Source organism: Amphiura filiformis, chromosome 16 (genome assembly GCF_039555335.1).
Source record: "Amphiura filiformis chromosome 16, Afil_fr2py, whole genome shotgun sequence".
NCBI classification, from domain to species: domain Eukaryota; kingdom Metazoa; phylum Echinodermata; class Ophiuroidea; order Amphilepidida; family Amphiuridae; genus Amphiura; species Amphiura filiformis.
Window position 1 is genome coordinate 61,516,843 of NC_092643.1, and position 27,880 is coordinate 61,544,722.

The 27,880-nt window shown below is 41.8% G+C and overlaps 1 protein-coding gene across 1 annotated transcript; it reads right to left on the reverse strand.

Moving 5' to 3' along the window:
* On the reverse strand, window positions 1-27,176 carry LOC140136302 (proteasome subunit beta type-5-like). The gene is made up of 7 exons (XM_072158027.1): window positions 26,994-27,176; window positions 7,865-8,009; window positions 6,700-6,811; window positions 6,100-6,199; window positions 5,081-5,110; window positions 4,100-4,304; window positions 1-236 (listed from the first exon to the last, which is right to left on the reverse strand). Exons 1-7 carry the CDS (start codon window positions 27,135-27,137, stop codon window positions 139-141), a joined length of 834 nt encoding a protein of 277 aa, XP_072014128.1. The 5' UTR covers window positions 27,138-27,176; the 3' UTR covers window positions 1-138.
* Window positions 27,177-27,880: the final 704 nt, after the last annotated feature.

Sequence of the window (27,880 nt, forward strand, 5' to 3'; positions counted from 1 at the left end):
CATTAAACAAATAGTCTGCATGAATGATGCAATACAAAAAGTGTATCCTACACTAGAATCTTGACTTTATGAAAAACAAAATGGCTCCCAGACAAGACAATGTCTTTACAGTCTACATTATATCGTCAGCAATAAATATTATGAAGCGGCTTCCTTTTCTGCTTGGTATTGGTAATGTAGATCCTTGACATTATTCTGTGATACCTTCACCCAGCCTGTCTCCTTCATGTGGTATACTGCATGATAAACAAAAACACAAAAGGAAGAGTTAGTTTAACAAAATAATATTGAACGCCTTTTAGGGCATCCTCAAGTTAAAGGGGTGTGACCCGATCGCAATCCTTGTCCCCCATTTTTCTTCATCAAAACCAAGATTTTGGTATCAGAAGGAAGCTCATATTTCTCTCATTACCATAGTAAAATTTTACACCCGAGATAGTGTTTTAGATGGTGTGAACAAATATGTGGTGAATTGTGGTAACCAAAACCCGAAGTATAATGTACTATCCTATGGGGAAATGTAATATGTTTTGCTTCTCATATCAAAACTGCTAGAGCAATAAAACTCAAAATTTAAAAACATATTGTGGTAATGGTATGCCTCAATGCAAGACAGAAAAAAACTGTATAACAATAAGAACATGTAGGCAATCTAACCTTGAAAAACATGTCAAAGAATTCAAATAACACCTTTGGCAGTTCTGTAGATCTTGAGATGATGCCCTGCCCTGCACATGAGCATTGATGGCATTCATTAACAAGAGCACCACTGGTGCTGTAGCTCATTTCTTATGGGTTATGGTCAGGAATACCATGCGTAGCTATGTATAGCCATGCATAGATATGTATAGCCATGCATAGCTATGTATAGCCATGCATAGTATACAAATATTGACTGCTATGAGGGGCATGGTTAAAATTATAGGCCCAAGGTGATCTCAAAACCATGACTATGCCCCGAGGCGTCGCCGAGGGGCATAGTCATGGTTTTGAGATCACCGCTTGGCCTATAATTTTAACCATGCCCTAATAAAAAGCAGTCAATATTTGTTTTATATACCAAATCTTAAGACTCTTGTCATCTGTTTGGTTAAAAGCATCGATTTTGGGAAGAGAAATTAATAGTTTCAACAAGGAAGATCGACGAACGGCACACAGATTACAATCTGCGATTTCTGCGTAGGCTAATTATAGCGCGTGAAAACATTAACGCGTGCGTAATATCATTTTACGCTGGGAAAAATGCGCAGCTTGATCGTGACGCACGTGACCGGTCCATAGTTCATTTCCATGGACCGGTCCATAGTTCATTGTGCGGGCATAGTTAATTCAATGACTGCACTTTCAACCAATCAGATGACAGGAATCTATATATGAGGTATATAATTATGTATAGCCATGCATAGCTATGTATAGCCATGCATAGTTATGTATAGCCATGCATAGCTATGTATAGCCATGCATAGCTATGTATAGCCATGGATAGCTATGTATAGCCATGGGTAGCTATGTATGGCCATGTATAGCCATATGTAACCATGTCATAGCCATGTATAGCCATGTATAGCTATGTATACAGGGCTGCCAACTTTGAAAAACACATTTCAGTATTCTCAAAATCACCATAGTGCTGTAATCAAGCACAAATCAGCATTTTGAAAATATACTTACGGTTCTCAAGATATTTATTTATTCAAGGCATTTATTTATTTGTACCTTTTGCTTGTCGAGTATTTTATTTTGTTTAATACAGTTTTGTTTGTATATTTAATGTCTTGGATGCACCATCGGATAGATGAGTGCCACTGATGTAAAAGCAATTTCCAAATAAAAACTTAAAACTTAAAAACTACAACACTTTCATGGTAAATGGCATGCATAGCCATGCATAGTTATGTATAGCCATGCATAGCTATGTATAGCCATGCATAGCTATGTATAGCCATGGATAGCTACGTATGGCCATGTATAGCCATGCATAGCTATGTATAGCCATATGTAACCATGTCATAGCCATGTATAGCCATGTATAGCTATGTATAGCCATGTATAGCTATGTATACAGGGCTGCCAACTTTGAAAAACACATTTCAGTATTCTCAAACCTCAAAATCACCATAGTGCTGTGATCAAGCACAAATCAGCATTTTGAAAATATACTTGCGCTTCTCAAGATATTTATTCAAGGCATTTATTTATTTGTACCTTTTGCTTGTCGAGTATCCTTTGATTTTATTTTGTTTAATACAGTTTTGTTTGTATATTTAATGTCTTGGATGCACCATCGGATAGATGAGTGCCACTGATGTAAAAGCAATTTCCAAATAAAAACTTGAAACTTAAAAACTAAAACACTTTCATGGTAAATGAAATGATTTAAAACAAATAAAATTTTGCACACACATCTAATTTTCCTGACTTCATATTTCAAACAAGTGCTCCCTTCAATCTTCAGAACAGGGAAAGGCCACTAGCCTAGTGTTTACCCCCAGCACTTCCCTGTTCAGACTTTCTGTTTGTCTGTTTTGTAATGTCAGAGAGGGGTTGTCATGGTCCCATATACTGATATACTAGGCACTGTAAAAGTGCCAGTCAAAAGGACATTTCACCTTGAGTAAATGTTTACATAACTAATTGGGTCAAGATGTGTGATAAGTGTAAATGAGTGAGATGTTTGTTCATAGTCAGGGTTGCCAACCAACAATTTGGTAGCCCAATTAGTTCTGATTTGGGAGAATTTGAGACACTATTTGCTCATGGCTTGTGCACAGAAGTAAGGGCATATAGACAGCACAAGCCCAATTGGTGCTTTAAGCAACACTGAAAAGCAAACATTGTAGCCGCACTGAAACAGTAAAGTTCAACATCTCTTTTACAAAATCGCCAGATCAAGGAATTTGTACAGTGTTTGTAATATGAAAAGCACCACAAACAGTCTGCATAGGAGACTATTCCATGAAATTTGGTAAACATTTTCGTAACAAAATGCTCCAAAAATGACACTTTCCGTCCGAATTTTCCTAGCTAAATAAGTAACAATCATGAACAATCATGCAAAGATCGCCCCCTCAAATTACCAGATCCATTGCTCAAACGATGTAGCAAGAGAAAGAAAAAAACATACAGAAATATGGACTATGCCTATAGTGCATTGCGTTTACGCAATGAGCTAAAAATCAAATTGACTGCAACTGATCGAAGTCTTTGATTTGATTTGTTGGGGTTTGACACCACTGAAAAACCCAAGAAAGATTCTTGTGCAGCTTATTTATATTGGGGTCCAATTGAACACAGGCACAGATTGAAAGAGTTAAGGTTTAACACCCTACTCTTTTCAAAACTGACTGAGCTATGTACAGGTATGAATCTTCTGTACAAGGGACCAAGTTCCGACCAACAGCTTAGTGTCCCCTACAAAGGACAGAATTATCTCATGGTTCATATAACAAACTCTAAATGTACCATGGGGAAAACGGAAGTCTGTATTTATTCAGATGTTGCCAATTATATTCAGACTTTACTTTTCCAGGTCAATACCCTAGCCAGGGATCGAACCTGGGACCTCATGCACCAGAAGTGAGAATGCTAACCACTGAGGTTTTTGTCAATTTCAGTTTATGATCAGAACAAATTGAATGTGTATGTTAACAAGTTACAACCCCGGATTTTCAAAATACATTCCGTTTTTGGGGCATTGGTTTTTATATTCTAAGGTTGACACTATGATCGAAGGAAGAAATGACTGACTGACTAAATGAGGAAGGACAGGAAAGGATGGGAAAGAATGAACTGACTGACAGAAGGAAGGAAGGAAGAGAAAGGGAAATGTAAAGGGAAAGGGAAAGGAAAAGGGAAAGGGAAAGGGAAAGAGAAAGGAAAGAAAAGAAAAGAGGGGAGGAGGAGGGAAGGAAAGACATTTTAGTTGTCCCTCAACGGGAAGTTTAAAGCAGCGGGGTTGGTGCTTTGGAGCATGGGCACATACAGTGTATGTGTAGATGGCTGTGACTATGCCATATAAAATCATAAGGCAATTAACACAAAAGCCCTGACATGTAGCTAGGTTATGAATGTACAAATAATCAATCCCGATATGACTTACAGTTGACTACGCCTCCACTGTATGCATCCCTGTGTGTGGCATGATAAATGGCTCTCTTGCCAAGCTCATAGGCCTCCTCTACACTCAGGTCATCTCTGTGGCCTGTGTCTAGTACACCGTAAGCATAGGGTGATCCAGAGCCTACCGAGAATAAGTTGTTTGTCAGCCGTGAACCATCGCTGTCTACGTAGTATAGGCCAGGCCCCTGAAATGTATGGAAACAATACAGGTTAGAACTGCACATATGGTAAAACATTACACACTTGAGAAGGTTTCTGCTATCTTATTGGTTTTCAGCTATGCGATATTACACAATATAACACGGTTCTGCATGTGCATGTTGACATGACATGTGTACATGTTATCTGAGGCGCATAGCAACAGTGGGACTGATAGTTTCTAAGCCCTAGGTAAATTCCTTGTAAAATGTAGGATTTAATTCGATTAAAACTGGGTATACTTATGATTTATGAATTGGCCCAGGAAAATGTGTGGAAAAATAAAGAAAATAATTAACATAGAAATGGTTTGAATTTGGTCACTTAATCAAAATTCTCTTGAAATCTTTCAGCACAAATGAACATGATGATGACCATAAAGATTATTGACCCTACTGTACGGTCATCTCAAAATGAGGTTCTACCCCCAAAGTGTGTGCTCTGTGTGTGTACGCCTGTAACAGCATATGCTTAGCAAAAGCCTTCTGGTCCATTGCTAGAAAAGCACAAAAGACCCCAGAAGTGCACTTTTTGTGCCTGTATTTGAAGCGAGAATCTCACTTTGGGAGCAAAATGGCAGATGTGTGCAAAGGGTCAATCCACATCAACTTGACAAAGACTTGACAAACTTGACATGGTTATCATGTGCTGTGCAGATAGAGCTCAAATAAATGACTAAATGTTTGATAATCTGTGAACCTCTTTACATCGATGAGGGAATGGCTACTCAACCACTTTCTCTCTTCTGCAGTAATTTACTTACCCTCTTGTCCCAGCCACATATCATGGTTCCCTGAAAAAAAAAATAAGCGGGACAAAATCAAAATAACTAACTTATTAACTTTACTTAAATACTAAACATGTGAGTGCAGTTGAGAAATTGTTTAAAGATTGTCACTTTGCATACTTACTTGTTGGTGCTAAAGAAATTGCTTTGAATATAGTCTTAAAAAACTGGGCAGCGGGCCCGTCTGACGAGCCAATAAAAAGGGATTCTGCAAGGGATCTTGCTTGGGAATCGTACCCAGGACCTCATGTTTATGAGATTGTGTCTTAACCACTCAGCCATGGGAGCTTCATGATTAGGCTGGATGAAATTTGCACCTATAGACCTTTTTCTCAGACGTCACCAATCAATCGATATTGGGGTCCAGCATTGAGTCATCAGCACCCAAGCGCAAATACCGGCGCCGGCTAGCTTGCGATCAACTTTTGCGCCACGCTAGGCGTCCCCGCGCGAATTGCCAGCTCGCATACGCGTTTAGTTCGCCACGGTGTACAAAGTAAACAAAAAGCAAAGAGTGAATTTTAAATAGCATCGCGGATTTTCCGTATCTTTTGTATTTTATGGCATCAAAACAAACTGGAACAAAGGTAACTAGTATACAGAGTCCGTTTAAACAATTCTTTTATGGAAGCTAAAGTGAAATATGACAAAATAAAGGAGAAAATACGCAGTATTTGGTGTTTTTACACGTGGACACGTGAGAAACGCATACGTGTTGTTTGTTTACATCTCAGACCCCAATATCGATTAGGTGACGTCATCAGAAAAAGGTCTATAAGCTGTCAATTAAACTTTTCTCCTCCCTGCAAATAGCCATAGTAGCTACGGCTGGCTGTAAATGCGAGAAAATTTGTATTACTATTATTGTAAGTACATGTTACTTCATGCTGGTATTCTTGCTACCAGTGCCATGAAACAGCATGTTATTAAACCTCTTATGTAGGCCTATATGTGTTCATAAGCTTCACATAAAAGTGTGATTCAATATGACTTACCACTGAGAGACCCATTCCTTTGTAGTTGTAGAGAATGTTTGCTAAGAGTTTGGAGGCTGCTGCTACTGAAATCCTCTCTTTATTACGTAACTCGTAAATTCTGAAGGGATAAAAAGTAGTCTATTTTACTCAAATTTAGCATTGGCACCCTGGTATTATTGTCCATTAATCTTATGAATGGTGAAAAAAAAAATTGCAAAGCTAAGCAAACTCGCACACTCTCTTTCTCTGTCTCAACAATTCTATAGTTACTGTAATATATAAAATATTTTCAAACAAAAAGTTGAAGATTATTTGATTGCTTTTATAAATACTTGTCACTTTTATTGCATAAGCACAGTTATCATATATCGACTGCTCAGTGCCAGAAGTGGGTAAGTGCAATAGCTGTCCTGTGAACATCTGGCAATTTACACCAGTATATTGTACTCATCTACACATGGCATCTAAACATGTAATAAAATATGAATGAATGAATGAATGAATGAATGAACATGGCAGCTATTGCATTTATTCATTTCTGGCACTGAGCAGTCGATATGTGCATGATACGATGAATGAAAATGCTACTTGGCTAGCTGCTTTGACCTCTGACCTTACCTGCATTGTTCTGCTAGGTATCTCTCCCAGAAGGCGCAGTCTGCAGCTCCTCCAGCCATAGTACCCAGAAGGTATGGATTAATCTCAATCACCTTCTTCACTGTCTGCGAGGCTGTCAAGAGATAACAGAAAAGTACATGATATTTGTGTTATTAAACTCACAACTGTTTAGGAGCTGTGCAATATTATAACCACCAGCCCCAAAATGTCCAAACGGGGTACCGAAAATTGGTTCCTCCTGCCTATTGGCCTGTCAAAAATTGCTTGCCCACACTTTTGGCTTGCCAACATATTTTTGCCAATACCCCCAATTCTCCTCTCCTCAGGACTCATACAGCCTAATGCAATAAACTGCTTGAAGTGAATTAGTCAGGCATGTGATTTTATGGCAATGAATTGGCAGCAAATTCTTACAGCAAATACTTCTTCAAAGTAAGATAAATCTACATATTTTTTTATCACCAACTAAGGATGCAGCATGTGCAGGTGGGGGAGGAGGGACCAAGAGGAAGGAAATGCCAAAATATCTGAAAATGTGACCAAGTTAATGAAATTTCAAATTTGCAACGAGTTCTTGTTTTAATGGGGCAGGGCTCCTAGGCAAGTCTGGAAATAACTTGACTGGAACCAGGAGCAATTTGTTTTTGAACATTGCTCCTGGTTCACTGGGATTTTAAAAGCACCAGGAGCAATATCTGAAGAAACAGGAGCAATTTTCAAATAGTAAATCCTTTCTGCATTTACAATATAGCATTCCAGCACTACTGCATCAAGTGCAAAAACTAGAACCAGGAGCAATTTTCTAAAATAAATTGCTCCTGGTTCATGTGAATTTTACAAGAACAATTGGTGGCTTTGCAAGGGCAAATTTGCTCCCCGCGCCCGCTTTTTCCACGTAAATTCACAAAAGCACGCGTCATTCACGCAAAATGCCTAGCTGTGTGTACGCCATTCTGTATCAATCCACAATGTTATGAGTCCCGCCTATTACGAGCTGATCAGAGTATATGTCCATGCCCACATCTATGCATTTCATTATTACTAGTCACAGCATTAACTTCCTGGTGGCACAGATGTGTTACCTCTGATATCAACACTGTACATTAAATCAGGCTCAGCAATAAAGACCATTTCAGTTCACCTCCAAAAATTCACACAAACTCACCAATATAATTGCCAGCAGTTGCCCTGGAGTCCACAGCTATGATTACGCCATGTTGGAATTTAAACCCCAATGTTGTTGTACCATGAAGGAACTTGATTTGTGGTCCATTTTCACTTTCTGTTAGCTGTTTGAGGTACTCTGCAGGCTGCACAAAAAGAAATTATTACATTTATTATCAACAGCAAGGACAAAAGTTCTAAACGTGCTTAACATCTAAACAGAATTCTTTTTAGCGCCACAGTTTTCAACATACGCAGCTCTAGCTGAGATACAGCCAATAAGTGTAAGTTTGTAAGGAATGTAATGTATTAAACCTGTATTTCAGATAGAGTATCTCAAGCTACAGTGGGTTGGCATATTTGCCAGGCATAGGCCTAGCATCCCTAGCCCGACATGAATATTGCATAATTGCACTCATTTGATGGGCGTAAATATTGCATTGGTTCAATTGTCTTGATATATTTGCAGTCTGCAATTCCGGTGAACGCATTTACTGGATTCACGGTGATGCCTGTGATAGAGACTACCTGTTTATGTGTAGTTAAAAAAAGTTTCCTGTTACCTGACTCCGGTCAAAAAGAAATGCCGATCAAATATTTCATTATTTTCCATTATTTCACATTTGTCAAGTTTATAAGCAAAAAATTGATATTTTTAATGTCATCTTTCACGTCCGAGAAGTATTTTAAGCACTTTTACGCCGACCCTGGCCGGCAAATTGTATCGTAAAACGCTGATTGATAAACCCGAAACAGTCTTTGCAAACGCTGGGTTAAACATGTGGTAAAATGGCGATATCGTACGGCACATTTACTGGAGACTAGCAATTCCCTGTGTCTAATTTTCTCCTACCACTGAAAATGAATAGACGGAACATGAAGAGAGGCAGCCAAGTTCGCGGGAACCAGCGTATGAAAAAATATGAAAGCATTTCTTCCGTGCATTGTGTAGCACGCTATATATGGCAACATCAAAATAAATAAAATAAATAAAGTTTAAAGTCAAATTCTTCTGTTTTTCTTACAAACAATATTAGTCCCAAACAAAAATGTTTGGTAGACTCATAACCGGTGCGATCTTACCTTTCCGATGTTGATTAAGATACTTCTTGCATCGATCCCGAGATGCGGAAAAAACCAATAGTCATTTTGTCCCACATAAATGAATAAATAACAAAACCCCGATCCCCGGTGGACTCACCCAAAAGGTGACGTCACACCATATGATAAATCCCTTATCCGACTTGGGATCCCCTACTCGGACCAAACTTGTAGGGGTGGCGGGGTCGGGATAATCAACATCGGAAAGGTAAGATCGACGGTTATGAGTCTACCAAACATTTTTGTTTGGGACTAGACTCAGTACACCGGTCGATCTTACCGTTCCGATGTTGATTAAGATACTTCTTGCATCAACATCTGAAAGATCGATCTAGCAAGTAACCGACGGATGGAGGTACAAGATTGGTCAGCATCTGATCAGGGATCGGGGCGGTAGCGATGGTTTTCGCGAGGTCAGAAAATATTTTCCCCAACGGTCGGGAAACAAAAAGACCACGCGATCACAGACATAAACCTCCTTACTTAATAAGTTTGGTGGTTAAGAATAGCGACACTGGTTCTTACCATGCTGAGTATTCTGTATAGTCTGAAAACCTGGTACCCGTACACCACCGTATTATGATCGCCGAACAATGTCCCGGTAAACCTCCGCCCGTCTCTGATTACTAACGTAAGCGGAAGTATCGTAGAGAAGGGCGAAGGTGGCTTCCGGGACACCGCCTGCTAGATCTCCTCAAGGGACAACCGCACGGTATACCCAAGATGATGAGATAGCTCGTGTCGAGTGGGTCGTGGGACGCGAAACCTTCGCGATCCCCGGACCCCACCAACACCTGGACCAGCCATTGCGACAGCGGCTGGACCGAAGGCTCTGTAAGGGTGATGAATGCGGTCGTGAGTCCCTCGCAAGGCTTGTGTTCGGAAGAAATAGTGCTGCAGCGCCTTATCGGACACCCCAGCCTATCTTTGGCTTCAGCCGAACCTTGCCCAACCCTGGGGATTGGAGAGGGACGAATGTCGGTATGCACCGCGCCGTTCAGTAGTCACGAGAACAGAGCGCCCGAAACAGTGTCGCTCCAGTGTTTGTGAACACGGAAGCTAACCTCGAGACCGTGTGTAACTCAGCACCGCCCCCGAAGCCAACGCCAAACCGGAAAGCCATCTTGAGAGTTACGTATTTAAGCGTCGCTTTTGACGGAAGGTCAAAAGGGTGACCCTTAAAGTAATCTAAGACTGTGTTGGGATCCCTTAGGAGGATCACTTTCCTTTTGGTAGACACTCGTTGAACATACCCGAGGCGTAGACTAATAAGGTAACCATCGGCTATGATAGTCGACCCGTCTCGAAACCTCGGTGAATGGAGAGGACAGCTGACTTATAGCTGGCCCCAGTGGCCCGCTGAAGTCTTGCTTGGAACTTTTCTGTCAGAAACTCCGGAACTAGCAGCACAGAGGCTCTAGCGGGAGAGCTATTTGTCTCATTGCACCAAGCGTAGTATGGAGCCAGACTCTGGCTATACGCACGGAGGGTAGACTTCCGTCTAGCCCGGCGATGAGAAAAACAGCTTCTGATGAAAAGTATCCCTCCGCTGCGTGTTCCTGGTAAGGGCCATGCAGCTAACTGCAGGTGCTCTAGTGATAGACTGGGTACCTCCGCTCCGGGCATCCGGAGTAGATCTGGTATCTCGGGGAGTGCCAGCGGCCTTGCCGCTAGCAGAATGACAATGCAGTCTTCCCACCCGATCTTGGCCACCACCCTCATGAGTAGTGAGATCGGAGGGACTGCATAAGCTGTCATCCTCCCCAGTCTATGGACAGAGCGTCCACGGTGAATGCTTGGGGGTCCGCGACCCTTCAGCAGTACACCGGCAGTGGATGACTGCGCTGAGATGCGAACAGATCTTTCGAGGGTGGTACATCCCTTGAAGATCGTCTGAGCGACCTGCAGAGCAAGGGACCATTCTGCTGGTCCCGACACCCTTCCTCGTGACAGATTGTGCGCGAGGATGCTGGTGACGCCCGCGATGTGTATCGCTCTCATCGTAATCTGCCTGAACTTGCACCACCCTATCAGGTGTCGTGCATGCAGGCTCAATCGTGGTGGCCCGGAGTCCCCTTGTCTGTTGGGGTAGGCTACCACGGTTGTGTTATCCGTCAGGACAACGGTATGTGATTCCACGATCACCTCCTCATAAGCGAGGGAGGTTGATGTGAAACTCTGTCTCTATGGCCCCCATAGGCCCGAGACGGAGTCTCCGTGAATGTGGACCCCCCAGCCCCGTTTTGACGCTATGGTCGTCACTACGTGACATACCGGGGGTGCAGGAACCTGACACCCTGGGTCAAATTGGGCTGATGGGTCCACCACCAGAGTTCCTCTCGCGCGATCTCCGACAACGGAACCGCGAGGGATATTGGTGACGACTGGGCCTGCAAGCAGGCTAGAAGGTGTAGTTGGGTAAGCCTAACGTAGAAAGCGGCAGTACAGTACGAGGTCTACCATACTGGCCATTAGGCCTACCACCTTCATCCATGCCACAGCGGGTTTTGCCCGAGACTCGGCCAAGAGTCAGGCACACCGCACCATGTTCGTCACCCGCTCGGGTGAGAGCACCGCGAACCCCTCCGTGAGGGTGATCTGGGCCCCTACAAAATAGTGGTGTCTGCGTCGGGACCACGCTGGACTTTTTGAGCTGATCAAAAATCCAGGGTCCCGCACCCCACGGACTATCAACCCCATGAGACCCGTAGTCTTCAGTGGAGTGCGTCCGTATATGAGCCAAACGTCCAGGTAGCAACTGATGTTGACACCCCTGTGCTTCAGGTACGCTGCCACCGCTCTGACCAAGAGTGTTAAACACCCTGGAAGAGATGGACAGGCCGGATGGCCGGTATCAAAACTGGTAATTTTGATCCTGTACCTAGAAGCGCAGATGCCTCCGATCTTGAGAGGCGATTGGCATATGCAGATAGGCGTCCGAGAGATCTAGCGATGCTGTTGCCATGCCCCTGATGGGGCAGGCTAGCACCGAGGCGAGAGTCCCCATTCTGAACCTCTTGGGCCTGAAGAAGCGTGTTCAACGGCCTGCGGTTCGGATGGGGCTCCCGTCGCCTGTCTTCCTTGGAGCCAATGGCTCCAAGATCACCCGTAGAACGGGGGTAGACCGGGACAATCGCCCGCTTGCGTGAGAAGCTGTGTGATCCCTGTCAGTAGTGCCCGACGCTGGGGGCCGTCTGACGGCACTACTGTGGACCTCTGAAATGTGCAGACGAATGTGGGGCGACTGGGTGGCCAGTCTGTACCCCCCACTCACCACTGACCCTACCCAGGCGCTCAAAGAGATGGTTTCCCACCTCTGGGTGAAAGCCATAAGCGGTCGATCCACTGGGAGATCCCCTGTGGAAAAACCGCTGAGCCCCCAGGAATGCTCTGCCTAGCTTCCCTTGGAAGAGCGCTTGCTCTTCTTCGGGGCTTGCCAGCTGTTCCTGTGCTACCCTTGCGCCTCCCAGAAGTGGGTGCTGCAGAGGTAGTGGGCTCGGGTACTGTTGGTGGTGCACGGCCTGCTGAAGTCGGAGCTCCTACCCATGGTAAGGGCAGTTTCCGACCTCTTCAGAGTGCTCCCGTTGGTAGCTTCTTTGCACGGTCCTCCACCGTGGCGCAGAAGCATCCAAAGAGAAAAGGGACCCTGCCTTTCCATCGCGTTGAGCGATTGGAGTGGCAGGCCCCTCCCGGGCGCTGAGTGGACACCCTATGGGCTAGGCCCATGGAGCTCGCGTTGAGGCTAGCTGTTAGCACCGCTAATAGGCTCACCTCGCGGAAGAGCTCAGATGTTGTCTGAGCGTGATACCCTTGGCGACATCTGGGTCCCTCTCGGATCCCCTCAGGTAGGTCCCGTGGTCGTCCCGCGTTACACGCAGAGGAAGCGTGCAAGCACGCGGCGTCATAGCTCTACTGAGCTCGACAGCCCCACGATATCTACCCGTGAGGTTTGCGGGAATGAGAGTGCAGGCGTCCCCTGTGAGGAAGCAGCAGCTGAGCATCCTACTGAAAGGATCCCCTGGTCCTCCTCCATGGACTCCCCCTTAGGGGGTGTCCGGAGGAAGATCAGTGCTGTTGCTCCCCTCGCGGGGCAGCGGGGGAAGGAGACTGCCCGTCGCTGGCTACTACTGTGGCTGTTTGAGCCCGTAGACATGCCTGCAACAGACGGGTGTCCTCCTGCTAAAAACCCGTGAGGATTTTAAGCTAGAGGGCTGGTATCCTCCTGCTACAAAACCCGCTAGGGTTTTCGCTGGTGGTTACCGCTCTGCTGCCTGCTACTTTGCTCCGACGTATAGTCAGTGCTTTCGCTGGCTGCTGAGCCTTTGGGCGCTTAGCAGTCCCGAAGGAACCGCCTGCTTGTCCGGGGACGGAGCCCCTTAAGCAGACCTGCCATGACCCATAGGGGCTGTCACAGCAGAATCTACCGTATCGACTGGTATCCTCCTGCTGCAAAACCCGCTAGGGTTTCCGCTGGTGGTTACCGCTCTGCTGCCTGCTACTGCGCTCCGACGGATAATAACTTAGATCGCGGGGTGCGGAGCATCTGGAAGAACTAACAGTCCACGAAGGAACCGCCTGCTTGTCCGGGGACCGGAGCCCCCTTAAGCAGACCTGCCATGACCCATAGGGGCTGTCACAGCAGAATCCACCGTATCGACCTTACCAGTGCCCTTGGTAGATTTCTTCTTCGTCTTATGGCGATGACGGAGCCTATCCCAATCGTCAAGCTGGAACTCGGAGAGTCCTAAGCAAAAGAAAGACATCTAGAAGATCGTGAGCACTCCCTGTGGGTGAAACAGAGCGGGTGTGGGTCCCGCTCCGTCACCAGGGAAGGGCAAGCCCGACAGGGCGAGGCTGAGCGAGGAGAAAAGGGAGGGGGCACTACCCCCCCCAACACGCGACTCAAGCCCAGTAAGCAAACCTGAGCACGGAGGCTGGTCGCTAACGTTAGTGGTAAAGTAAGGACTGGCTAACTTTATTACTAAAATGTCAGACGGGTCCCTACCAATCCCCACCGTATGAATATCTGAGTAACGCGTCGTTATGGGACGGTAATGAAGACATAACGATAGAGTAATCACCCTAACATAGCAACAATAACCTACCGTACATGAAATACAATGTGTATGTACAAACATCTATTGTAACTTACAGGCTGCAATGGTTGTTTTACGTGGGAAACAAAATGAATGGCGTCAACGGCGGCCATTTTGAATTGCTCGTGTGTCCCGTATATAAGCGGAGGCACGATATGTAGCTAAGTTTTGGATCGTTTTTTGTCACTTTTTAGCCAGAAAATGCCGTCAAAACTATCGGCAGCCGAACAATACCGGTTTGGTTTTACCTAAGGTGTGAAACTACAACCGTATATCTCGCCTTTGGTCGAGAAATTGATACACAGTGCTATGAACAATCGATAGGCACGTCTGTGTCAGTCGGAGACCAAGGAGGATAAGGGCGATCATATGGTGTGACGTCACCTTTTGGGTGAGTCCACCGGGGATCGGGGTTTTTGTTATTTATTCATTTATGTGGGACAAAATGACTATTGGTTTTTCCGCATCTCGGGATCGATGCAAGAAGTATCTTAATCAACATCGGAATCGGTAAGATCGACCGGTGTACTGAGTCATATAATTTTTAAAATAAACTTATTGGCAAAACAGCTGTTTGTGCAAGAAATTAAACAAATTCAATGTATAAAAATTTCTTCCAAAGATGTGCGTTTACAATTAAAACTTGTTTTGAAGACTAAGTTGGTAAAATATTTGAGTGAAGCGTGGTCATTACTATACTTTATTATTTTATTTGGGCCTCAAAACATAGCATTCCGTAATTAACTTTGATAATGAAAGTTTGAAAATAATGAATAATGAAACAGTCACCTACCCAGTCATGAACAAGAGCACCAATGGTGCTGTAGCTCAATTGTTTCTGGATATAGGCATGTCATTGGAACTAATAAATAACAAGTAGACCGCCTAACGGATCTTACGCCATCTTGTGCGGTTTGTATTCCATGGAGATCACTGGCTTGCACATGCAATGTTGCGCAGTTCATATTGGAAGGCGAATGGTGGGTTGAGCAACTGTTTACCATAAGATGATTTATGAATAAACATTAATATTTACTAGGCGATCACCCATAATTTAGCATTTCTCGGCTGTCGTGATTAGTTACCTGGCTTATGGTGACTGACTGTACCCACTAAGTTTCATGCCCATATGACAGATTTGACCTAAGATGATCCCTGGTGACCTTGAAATGACCTGTTCCAAAAATTTGGCTACAAATTCATTCATTCATTCATATTTTATTTTCATCAATCAATCATCAAAATGTATGTGATATATAAAAATGTTGACTGTTAAATGTTGCATGGCCATATGACAGTTTTTACTAATTTGACCTCAGATGACCCCTGGATGAACTCTGGTGACCTTGACCCACTAACCAATACAAACTTGTTATGTCTCGGGTCATCGATGCACCCACCCACCAAGTTTCATGCCCGTATGACAGTTATTACTAATTTGACCTTAGTTAACCCCTGGATGACCCCAGGTGACCTTGACCCACTAACCAAAACAAACTTTTTCTGTCTTCGGTCAAGATGCGCCACCCACTAAGTTAGAGGACTGTGCAACCCCTAGTCTCTGAGAAAAACATATTTGAAGCAGATCACGGGCTTGCGCGACGCTTGTGCGACGCTTGTGTATTGGAATGAGATGGCGGTCTTGGGTGATTATCTTGGGTAATGGAAGTTATTATATTTATGTATTTTGGAAACCTGTATGTTCTCTAATCCTCCGCTAGCTTGATATGCCTATTCAGGGTCACCCCTAACGTCACCCTACCTCATCTCAATCCTACTGTAATTTTTCCTCAATCAAGTTTGCAAATTGCAATTGACTGTATCCTTTTCTTATACCCCTGTATACGTACTCTTGGCTGTAAAAAACATATTAATGAAATCTAGGACATCTTCCATCTGAAGTGTGACTGTACACACATAGACATGATAGAGGCTGCACAACCAAGTACATTATGACATGAAACATTCAGCATGGAAGTTTTGAGTTTTATCACCTTTCTCATGAATCATGGTTAAATTAAAATTCATAGTTTCAGCTGCATATACATAATCTTAATTTTCTGATAAGAAATAATATGCAAAATTGTTGTATCTAGAATGATGCTTCCTACTAATATGTAGGTTTGATGTTTATCTGCAGCCAGTACATGGATCTATCAATAACTAGTGCATAGGGCAGCACATTTTACACCTTTTACTCTTACAGTTATATTTAAATTTACTACATGTAGATCATGATATCCTTTGAATCAGGCCTGATTTGGTTGATTACATCAATGAAATGTTACTAGTTACTATCAAATTTTTTATCCAATAACAAGCTTAGGCCTATATTCCCTGCAATAGTGAGAATTTCAAGAATTATAGCTGCCTCTTGCCAAATTCTTTAAGTTCATATAACATGTGCGATAAATACCACTTATATCCTAATGCACTAGGGCTTGAATCAAGGCTAGGTCAAAAGGACATTTCACCTTGAGTAAATGTTTACATAACTGATTGGGTTTGGTGACTCTTCAAGATGTGTGATAATTAGGTGTAAATGAGTGAGATGTTTGTTCATAGTCAGGGTTGCCAACCAACAATTTGGTAGCCCAATTAGTTCTGAATATGCACTAATTGGGAGAATTTGAGACACTATTTGCTCATGGCTCCTGCACAGAAGTAAGGGCCTATGGACAGCACAAGCCCAATTGGTGCTTTATAAATTGACTTGCCGAATGTAAGGCAAAGCAACACTGAAAAGCAAACATTGAAGCTGCACTGAAGCAATAAAATTCAACATCTCTTTTACAAAATCGCCAGATCAAGGAGTTTGTACAGTGTTTGTAATAAGATTAGCACGACAAACAGTCTGCAAAGGAGACTATTCTCTGAAATTTTGTAAAAGATTTCGTAACAAAATGCTCCAAAAATCACACTTTCCGTCTGAATTTTCCTAGATAAATAAGAAACAATCATGCAAAGATCGCTCGCTCAAATTACAAGCTCCATTACTCAAACGATGTAGCAAGAGAAAGTAAAAAACATAGAGAAATCCGGATCATGCCTATAGCCTCAGTTTGCTTGCAAATTGAGCTAAAAACTATGTAACAGGAAACTGGGAATCAACTTTTATTAGCCTTCATGAAATTTGAGATATCTTCAGTCATCGGAATTTTTGTTCGTCTGACGTCAGAAAAAGGTCCAATTTTCAAACGGCAATATTTTCCGAAGGAACCACAGATTTTAATTCTGTCTTCGCCAGGAGCGAGCAGCCATCTTCAATGTCACAAAAAACATGAATATGCATATGTCTGACCCTGTAAAATCATAAATCCATTCATAAAAAGCATGTCGGGTCAATTCGATCACTCTGATCTACCGAATAAGACCACGTTAATGTGACATGTTGGGTTTATGAATATTTATGGAGCAGCGCAACGCTGCCTCATACGGTAAATAAAGAAGACAGGGATCACCAAAATTCTAATGCATGCGTAGTGGTGCCTGGCGTGCTAACTAGCTCCTTGCACAGGTGAGCAATGTATGAATATATGGAGAGGTCAAACAGGTTGTTAATTATTGTCAATATTAATATTTTGCGACATTTATAACGGAAATAATTAACACTGAAGACACCCTATGCTATGGCACCTTCTACAACTTGAGAACAAGTCCTCAAACGTTCGAAATTCAAATTTGTAGTTACTACAACTTATCTTGTGGAGCATTGTGAGGCGTGAGATGGTTCTTCTGTCCTGAGCGAGTACAATCACATGATCGTTGCTCAAGTCAAGGACAAGGTTCAGTCATTTAGGTTGTGTGAAAAGTATGCTGACGCAGAAGGTATATCCCCTCATGATCGAGAATAAGTTATTTTGCCTATTTCTATAGCCAAAATAATAAATTCTCGATCATGAGAGCCAACTTGGGAACGCACAGTTATTTGCGCCGAGCGTACTACGCAAAGACCGGCGCTTACGGCGCAAACACAGCTTTTGAGAATTGACCAATCACACGGTCGTTGCTAGGCAAGGTCAAGGTTCGGTCATGCAGGTCGCGCGATCGTGTTATTCTATGAAAAATACGCTGATGCAGAAGGTACATCCTCTCATGATCGAGAATTTATTATTTTGGCTATAGTATTAAATAGAAATGATGCCATCATCGTCAAGCACGTCGTTGGTTTGGTTCCCGGGTTTGGTTGGGGACGTGAGCGCGTCATAGATTATTTTAGAGACTGACCGATCAGGTCTTTATCTGAATCGGCCGATTGACCGATCAATTCCCTCTTTGATCTGCCGATTTGATCACCGATCACCGATTACCAATTCCCCAATTGTAAACAATGGCTGCCATCGCCGCGAGTAAATTTCACTCGTATGTTGAAAGGGTACTTGTACATGTACAATACGCAAAGTATTACCATAATTATGTATGCTCTGAGCACAAAAAACACTCACGTATTCATTTAAAATACTTAATTTGACCATGATTATTCTCAGTTCAATTTACCTTTTTCCCCATATGTCCGAGTCCGTCGAATCATTCGATCGCCCCCGCGATCGCCCCATTTTAATATTGTGTTTACGTTCAAGTCAGTGTGAGTTTTGCACACGGCCCGTAGCTCTCTCCAATCTGACATGCACGTGTTTAACCCGGAAGCAAAGACCTCTGTGCCCGGAAGTTAGAACTACAATTGTACATGTTCATCTGTTAGCCGTACGGTGTACGTACATGTAGATGCGGGGAATTACCGGTACATGATTATCTCAGCTGCATATCACGGTATGATAATAGGGTAACTGGACATTTCATCCCCTCGCATTTTCATCCCCTGGACATTTCATCCCCTCGCATTTTCATCCCCTGGACATTTCATCCCCTCATGTTAAAACGCTATTGTAGCGTTCTTTGAGCGTGACAGTAAAAATATTACATATGAATATAATAATTGTTTAGATCTTTAGAAGGAAATAATATAAGGAAATTAGTCTTATTTATCCAATGATTGGATAAATAAGACGTATGCACTGCACGGTGTTCTGTATGAGCTATAATGATAGACAAAGATAAAAAGACTAGTTTGCATCTGACGTCATCTGTCAACCAAACTCCGAGCACGGTTTGTTTACAAGTGTCGTGATGATATGAGTTGCTGAACACGGCGGCAAAACCGGGCTCCATATTGTTAATTTTGCACCTTTTAACATACAAACAATCTCAAAAGTTAGGTCTTAATAGTAGGAAACTTTTTTTGGTGAAGGCACCATGTCCACAATGCCTAGAAAAGTTGCTTTTTGCTTTGTAAGAGTACGTATTTTTCGCCATTCACTGCCTTTCCTTTTCTCCGATCTGCACCAGCCAGCCTTGATCCAATCAAGGATCGTAGAGAATTTGATTGACAGTGACGTCAGACGCAAACTAGTCTTCTTATCTTTGTCTTTCATTATATCACCAGCTGATCACGCGTATAAAAATCGATCGATGTTGAATGGCAATAGTGCAATGAATTTACCTATTGAACAGTGTGTGTAGGCCCCCTACACGGATTATTCTAATTCAGTATTACGCCTATTATTATTATTAAAAGTATTATTATTTTGATATTTTACCGGGTAGACCTATCGTTATCATTATATTATTATTAATATTTTTATTATTATTATTTATATTATTATACTTTGTTTTTTGTTGTTGTTGATATTAGCCTGGACTATTTAAGCTATTTAAAGTGTATTTCTTCTCTTTCTTCCTGTTTATAAATGTATTTATTGTGTATTGTTTATGTATCTATATATAGGCTGTTTATTTATTTATAATTATTATAATTTATGTATTTATTATTTATTTTGTTTATTTATTTATTATTATTTACTTAGTTGTTCATCTAACAAAATTAGTACATTTTTATGGGAACCATGTATCTGTTATGTGGATAGTATGTTATATTATTAGTAAGATAGTGATAAAAGATAATAGCATCAAATATGTCTGCATATAGGCCCTAGGGAAGGATCATGGCAATATAATTTTGTATTGTCCACTTGATGAAGTGATTAGATTTAGTGCAATGTCATGTTATACAATAGGAACAACAGCCGTCAGCCAAATGGTTACAGGAAGTTGAACTCTTTCAATCAGTGGGATCTATATACATATAACTATATTGCCAGTTTTAGTCGCCCGCGACTTTTGACTTACATCCTGCGACAAACAAAGTGCTCCCACGATTTCACGACATTTTGGCTACTTTGAAAATCTCACCCACGAAATCCATTAAATATTGGGCGATTTTTTAGTCAATGGTCCTTCAAAACAAAACCTCCAAACAACTAATTCAAATAAAAAGAAAACATTCTGTGGCCAGTGTGCATCCAAGTATGACAATGGGAAACAAATTAAAGTCGATACACGCGCAGGGAGATAACTGATATAAGGAAAATGAAAATAGCTTAGACTACATTACCAGTCGTTATACACGGACCCGGGAGGGTGTTCTGGGTTGATTGATTGAAAGTTGACTGAACTTAAAACTCATGGTTATAAAAATTGTATAAAAAGGAATGGTAGGCCTATACTATTTTTGATTTAACGTTTTATCAGCAAGAAAGTATATTCGTCCCAAAGTATAAGGTCTCACATAAATTTATCATGAAATTTTTAAAAAAATCGGTTAATGACAACTTTACTTCCAGTACGGCGTGTACAAGCACGACCCGAAATATTATGATGCATCCATCATCATGCACAAATCGGATCAAATCCTTTAGGTATTTTCGAAATGAAACATTTGTCAAAAATGAGGAAACCACAGTAATGACAATTACAAAGTAAAGCCCCATTCAAATACATGTAGTTGTGACGTGGTATATCAAAAGGAGACACTTTTGGGCTTTTTTATAACCCGGTCTTTAGGGGCCATGGACTGTTATCCATACAGATGCAGAGTGTAAACTCTGTCGGGAATCACATAGTTCAAACTTTAAAGTTTCCGGGGGGGGGGGCACTCTAATAGTAAAATGACATGCATGTGCGGGAAACCCCCAAAATCAGTTCTTTCTGCTGTTTTTTGAGCCATATTCTAAAACTTGGTTGCCGATCTTATAACAGTATAGAGTGTCCCCACAAAATGGTCTTGGGAGCAAAAAATGGCTTTTTGGGTGAAAACAAGAAAAAATCGGATCTTTGGAGGTGGTGAAGGGATCTTTGGAGGAAAGCAAGAAAATAAATGGGCAAAAACAGGAGAAAAAGAAAAAATATAATGCAGATATTTACTATCAGTTGAACTGATGGAATTCCAGTATTTTGCTTATAGTACTCCTTAGTCTTTACCATTTAGCAGGCTGCGACAAATCGCCTGTCCGATAGCCCGGGGCAATCACATTTTTTGTCGGGCAATTAAAACTCTGAAGAGCTGTGCCCGATCGAGCAAGTCTAAATTTAAACCAATTAAAGCTTGATGATTTAAAATGGAGTATTTCTGTTCAACTTGGCGTGTTCACAGAAGTAAAAAAACGTCAAAACAAAGTAGAAAACTTCTTGACATGGAACTCAAATTTCGCTAGGCACTCGTATCCCACACCAGACTTGCAGACATATACATGTATATATGCTAATGAACATCATGCCGTTACGTGGCGTATTGGAAGTTTGGCCAATTATAGAACCTGTTTAGTTGCAAATATCATGGCGTCAGCTGGCCATGTATTTGCATATGATTGAGATTGAGATGTACTAGTGGTTGGCGAAATCGTAAATCGCCGTGACTTTACTGACAAAATTTCACATAAAATACACATTATTTTCCACATGTAAGAAACAAACAGTGAAATAATTGAATGAAATGTTCATTTTTATGCATTTCATGAATACTCATTTATTTATCAACTTAACTGAGAAAAGTATTGGATTTCCGTAAGAATGAAACTGCCAAATTCGGCACACTTACGGTACTATGCACTGCACTGCATGATGAGTACGGTATGTGACTTTGTCGACAATTGTTGCGAGAATATGGGTTAATTTCGGACAATTTCAGACAACCAATTTTTGGATATTGCCTGCCCGATCGGGCAAGCTAAAAAATAAAATTTGTCGCGGCCTGCCGTTAAGTATTAATTTAATTCTCCTACAAGTATAAGTTCTAACTATCCTTGTACTTTACTACTTTTAGAACCTTTTAATCGCACCTTCTTGGTATCAGTGATAAGACTCTGGTTATATTATAGATTCCCGATTGATTTTAGTTATATCTAGATTCCATTAATAATAGCACACCGTACCAGTCAATGAATGAAAGAATTCAACTTCCTGTAACCATTTGGCTATTCATATGCATTCTTGATTCACTGTCACGCTCAAAGAATGCTACAATAGCGTTTTAACACGAGGGGATGAAATGTCCAGGAGATGAAGTGTCCAGGGGATGAAGTGTCCAGGGAATGAAGTGTCCAGTATTCGATAATAGGTTTATCGCCTACAAAGCTTGTTCTTTTGCTAAATTTCGCTTGATTTATCTAGTTTAATTCGAAGAAATATACCAATAAATGAATACTTGCATTGTTAAGCTTCAACAATTACTTTCATGATATTGGGTGATCGGTGCATTACATCGGCGGATGAAGGAAAAATCGGCCGATGCAGATCACTACCGATAAGCTAATAATCAGCCCGATTCGGAAGCTACCGATCGCGATCTGATCGGTCAGTCTCTAGATTCCTCTATTTCCAATATTGTGGTCTCAGTGAATGGCGTTACAAAATTACTTGCAAATTTAAATCCCAATAAGGCCACAGGGCCTGATGGGATTTCATCGCGTGTTTTGAAGGAGTTTGCTCCTGAAATTACGCCCATCCTTGCCTTTATTTATCAAGCATCCCTTGATTCAGGCGACTTCCCCCATGACTGGAAAAATGCAAACATCTCACCAATTCACAAGAAGGGGGAGAGAACCAAGGCAAGCAATTATAGGCCTGTTTCTCTCACCTCAGTTCCATGTAAGGTATTAGAACACATCGTTCATTCGCATATCATGAGTTTCTTAGATAAGCATAGCATTCTTACAACATCGCAACACGGTTTCAGAAAGGGCCACTCCCAGTGTTGTTAATTTACCGGTAAATTAAAAATGGCGGTAAATTACCGGTAAATTACCGGTAAAAAATGGTAAAATAAGTAAATTATGTAAATTATAAAAATATGTTAAAATTAATGATATGATTCAATTCTTTTTATATTAAAAGCTACACAGATACATGAACACAGGCCTGTTTTCTTGAATATACCTTTCCAGATGAAAATCAGCTTCATAATTAAGCTGAATTTGTAAAAAGTGAAGCAAAAGTCATGTAGTATTTACACACGCAAGTGTTTCAATGTTTTCTCATAAGAACACACAGACACAGGGCCTGTCTAGCACTCGGCACTGGACTATACCCGGACTATACCATCTGAGAAAACTACATTCCGTTTTTATGCAATCACAAACATGTTTTCATTTTCGTGGTAGTTCACATTATTTTATACTAGGAATTTCAATTGAATGAACACAGCTTTCAAAAGCTGTATTCGATCCGAACCGCGATCTTATTTCGCATATTTCAAACTACAACGCGAACCCACGACCTTGTACAAAACTAACCAATCGTGTAACCAATCATGATCAAGTAGTGTATTATAACGCAAACAAGTCGTCACACTATGGTAGGCCGTGTTCATTCAATTGAAATTTTCACCACGTAGACCCTATATCTCATAACTTATGGTTTATGAACCTGGCCATTCATATTTGGATCTGGTTAAAAGTAAACTCGTGTGATAACATACACTTACATGTACACTTAGAATGAATGATGATGTTTTACAGTAGTACCCAAAATACACAGGGAATACTTTGGTAAAACAGAGACAAAAGCATTTATAAATATTCTGAATGATGTGAAATTAAAAGGGTCATTTGTTCAGCTCCTTTATAAAATTTCTAAAGCTTGTGAGATAGTCAAGCCATGATTAAACCCTCAAACTTTGGAAGCACCATCAAGGGGCTTGGGAGGGGTTCTGCTTTCAGTGCTCTCATAGTTTCATTAGCCTGGTATAACTATAAGTGAACGTTTTGAGGTGTTTTATTTCATACTTATGAGTGTAAAATTAAATGCCATAAATGAACTTGCAAAACACAAGAACATGCTGATCAGCTGAATGCACAATCACCAGCACTTTCTCGACTTGCTACTTTAGTCTGTATATTGTCAGTATGGGCTGTTATAGACCTGTAGCAAGGGTCTATAAAATCATTATTCCAAGCAAGTTGTGCAAATATTGCAAACAAAATTGACATCTACTATAAAACAAACAAATAAAAACAATATTATTAGAAGTTTTGATAAAAAATCCTTTTATTTCATATTTTACTTAATTTACTTATTTTACCATATTTTACCATGGTAAATTAAGATGGCAGTAAATTACCGGTAATTTACCATGTAAATTAACCGGTAATTTACCGACTCACAACACTGGCCACTCCTGTGAGACACAGTTGATTCAGACCATCCATGATTTTTCATATTCTCTTAACAACAAAACTCAAACTGACGCCATAATCATGGATTTTTCCAAAGCGTTTGATATGGTACCACAATCGTTTACTACTCAAATGCTCTCAATATGGTGTTAATGGAAAAGTAATGGATTGGTTGTCTGCATTTTTAAAAAATCGCAACCAACGTGTCGTTGTGGGAGGAGATTTTTCCAGCTGGGCAAGAGTGGAGTCTGGGGTCCCGCAAGGAGGCGGTCCTGGGCCCCTCTTGTTCCTTATTACATCAATGATCTGCGGATAATCTACACTCTACCGACGTCTCTTTGCGGACGATTGTGTGATTTACAAAAATATCAAGTCGTCGCAAGATGCCCATAGGCTCCAAAATGATCTGGAGACACTATCATCATGGGAGAGCCGTTGGCAAATGAGCTTCAATCCAGACAAGTGCTTTGTTTTAAGAATACCAGCATCTAGAGCTCCGATAATTACCAAATACAAACTTGGGTCTACCATTCTTCAAGAAACCACTCAACACAATTACCTGGGGGTAGAGATTCAGCAAGACCTGAAATGGAACTCGCACATAAACAAGATAACATCCTCCGCTAGCAGAACACTTGGTTTTGTGCGTAGAAACCTAGGGGCATGCACGAGAGATAAGTAGAAAGCTGCATATACAGCTTTAATCAGACCAACACTAGAATATTGCTCGGCAATATGGGATCCATATTCAAAAGAACTCATACAGAAGGTGGGGAAAATCCAGCGTAGATCAGCACGTTTATACACAACAACTACGATTGGAAGGAGAGTGTTACAGATCTCATGCGTAAATCCGAATTGGACATGTTATCAACAAGGCGTAACAAAATATCAAGACTCTGTATTCTACACAAGGCCATAGGGGGGCACTTAGCATTACCAGTGCAAAACTACTTACGGCCGACCCAGAGGCTCACTCGCAGATCAGCACAAGGAGCATATATTGAACACCAAACCAGAATTGACAGTTATAAGTACTCTTTTGGTTGTCCCCAAAACTGTAAGGGACTGGAATAGCATTCCATCGAACATTACCAACATCCCAGATCCTGAACACTTTAAGATCACATTGGGGGACTTCGTCCGAGTACAGGATCGAAACATTCATGACATTAGGGACTAAAAAAGTCCAAACAGCGCACACCACTATTCCTATTGCGTCTTGTGAGTTGTTCCTACGAGGAATGTTGCATAAATTAGTATCCAAAAAGAAGAAGAAGAAGATTATTTGTCATATTCTAAAAAAACCCGGGTTTCTACCCAGCTGAAATACGGCAAGATAATGTGAGATAGGTGAATGTTTAACCTTAAACCTGTATTTCAGATACGGTATCTCAAGGCTCAAGGATATGAGCTGAGCCGAGGCTGAGATGAACCTGTCCGTCCGGCTGTCGAATTTGACGGGCACTGCGTCATGTACCACACCATCAAAAATGACTCCGATGCACAGACCTTACAACACGACCTTGACACACTCACCAAATGGCAAGACAACTGGCAAATGACATTCAACACTGACAAATGTTTCACTCTCAAAGTCACTCGTTCCAAAACACCCAAACAACATAAATACAAACTTAGTAACAGAACACTCCAAGAGACCAACTCTCACACGTACCTAGGGGTAGAGCTTTCCCACGATCTTAGATGGACCAATCATATCAATAAAACCACTGCCAAGGCCAACAAGGTTTTGGGTTTCATCAGGCATAATCTACATTCCTGTACCCGTGACTTGAAAGCTTCAGCCTTCAAGGCCCTTATACGTCCCCACCTCGAGTATTGTTCGACGGTGTGGGACCCTCATGTTGGAGACCTAGTGGATAAAATTGAATCCATACAGCGCAGAGGCGCCCGTTTTGTCTACAAGGACTATAGAAAGACCAGCAGCGTAACATCAATGCTCTCCAACTTGGGATGGGATCCACTACAAGACCGAAGGAAGATAGCAAGACTAACTATGCTCCAGAAGATTCGTCAGGGTCAGGTAGCCATCCCGGCAGGATCGTTCCTACAACCGGCCTCAAATCACGCCGTTCATCAAGCCGTTTAAATCATACACACAGTTACATCAAACCAACCGGCAGAAGTGACTACTATCTTCAATCATATTTTCCACGCACCATAAATGACTGGAATTCACTCCCGAACACATCGTCAATATCAGCGACACACTACTTTTCAAGTCAGCAGTGACAAACTACATCTCACCGTCTACTGCATCAAGCAACCAACAAGACTAAATAGCACATGCGCACACCCATCCCTCTCGTCTGGCTTCAATCAGGAAGCGTTGGGAGTATTTTCCAGATCCAGATCCAATGAAGACGAGATCGACAACAAAAGTTATACTTTCTTTACTTACTTCTGCAACTGCTGGCACTGTAAATTTGGGATCTGCCAACGGATCGTCTTGGAGAAAGTTTACATTATTCAAATCATGTCTCCCTCCTCCAAAGCGCTCACATTTTGCCGAGAAATTCACACCACAAAAAGATTCCAACGCCATGTTGCTTTTTGCTATTTTCTGCACTGTCAGGGTGTTCGATGAAACAACTTTCGCGATTGGTCCATCATTTGGTCATCACAAGAAGAGTTGATTTGATTGGTTTAAAAGTTGACCTCTACCCTCTGGGACTCGTAAATAAATCAAGTGGCGACGAGCTGTGATTACCAAAGATAATTGATTGGATTTCAGGGGCCAACTCATAAGGTATAAAATCAAAAACTTTTAGGGGCTATCATAAGGGGGATGGGGGGTCCCAAATTTACAAAAGGTCGGTGTCAATAAAATTGCGACCCCCTATTTCGGCAACAAAATTGTTATGACCCCTCCCATATGCGCGGCCGGGACCACCGATTACTCGACAGGCCAGGCTAAAATTGTATTGAAATCAACCTTTTTTAAATAAAGTAAACACACTATCTGTGGTCATCTTGTGACTCCTACATTTTGGTCAAAAAAATTTTATGCCCCCCCCCCCTATTTTTCTTTCCAAAAATTTATGACATATATTCTGCATATATTAATGAACATCACTTCTTCCCACGCTGTATATCATGGCGCCCAAAATGTAATAGCTCCTTTCGACCTGCCAAAAAATCCCCCCTGCTGCCTTTAGGCCTGTCAAAAATCTTTGCCCCCTCCTATATGAATTCACCAACCCTGAGTTGCACAGTACATGATGATTGCACCACCCCTGATTATCACCTGAACTTGAACGGACTACTTAACCCCAGGGTAAACTGAAC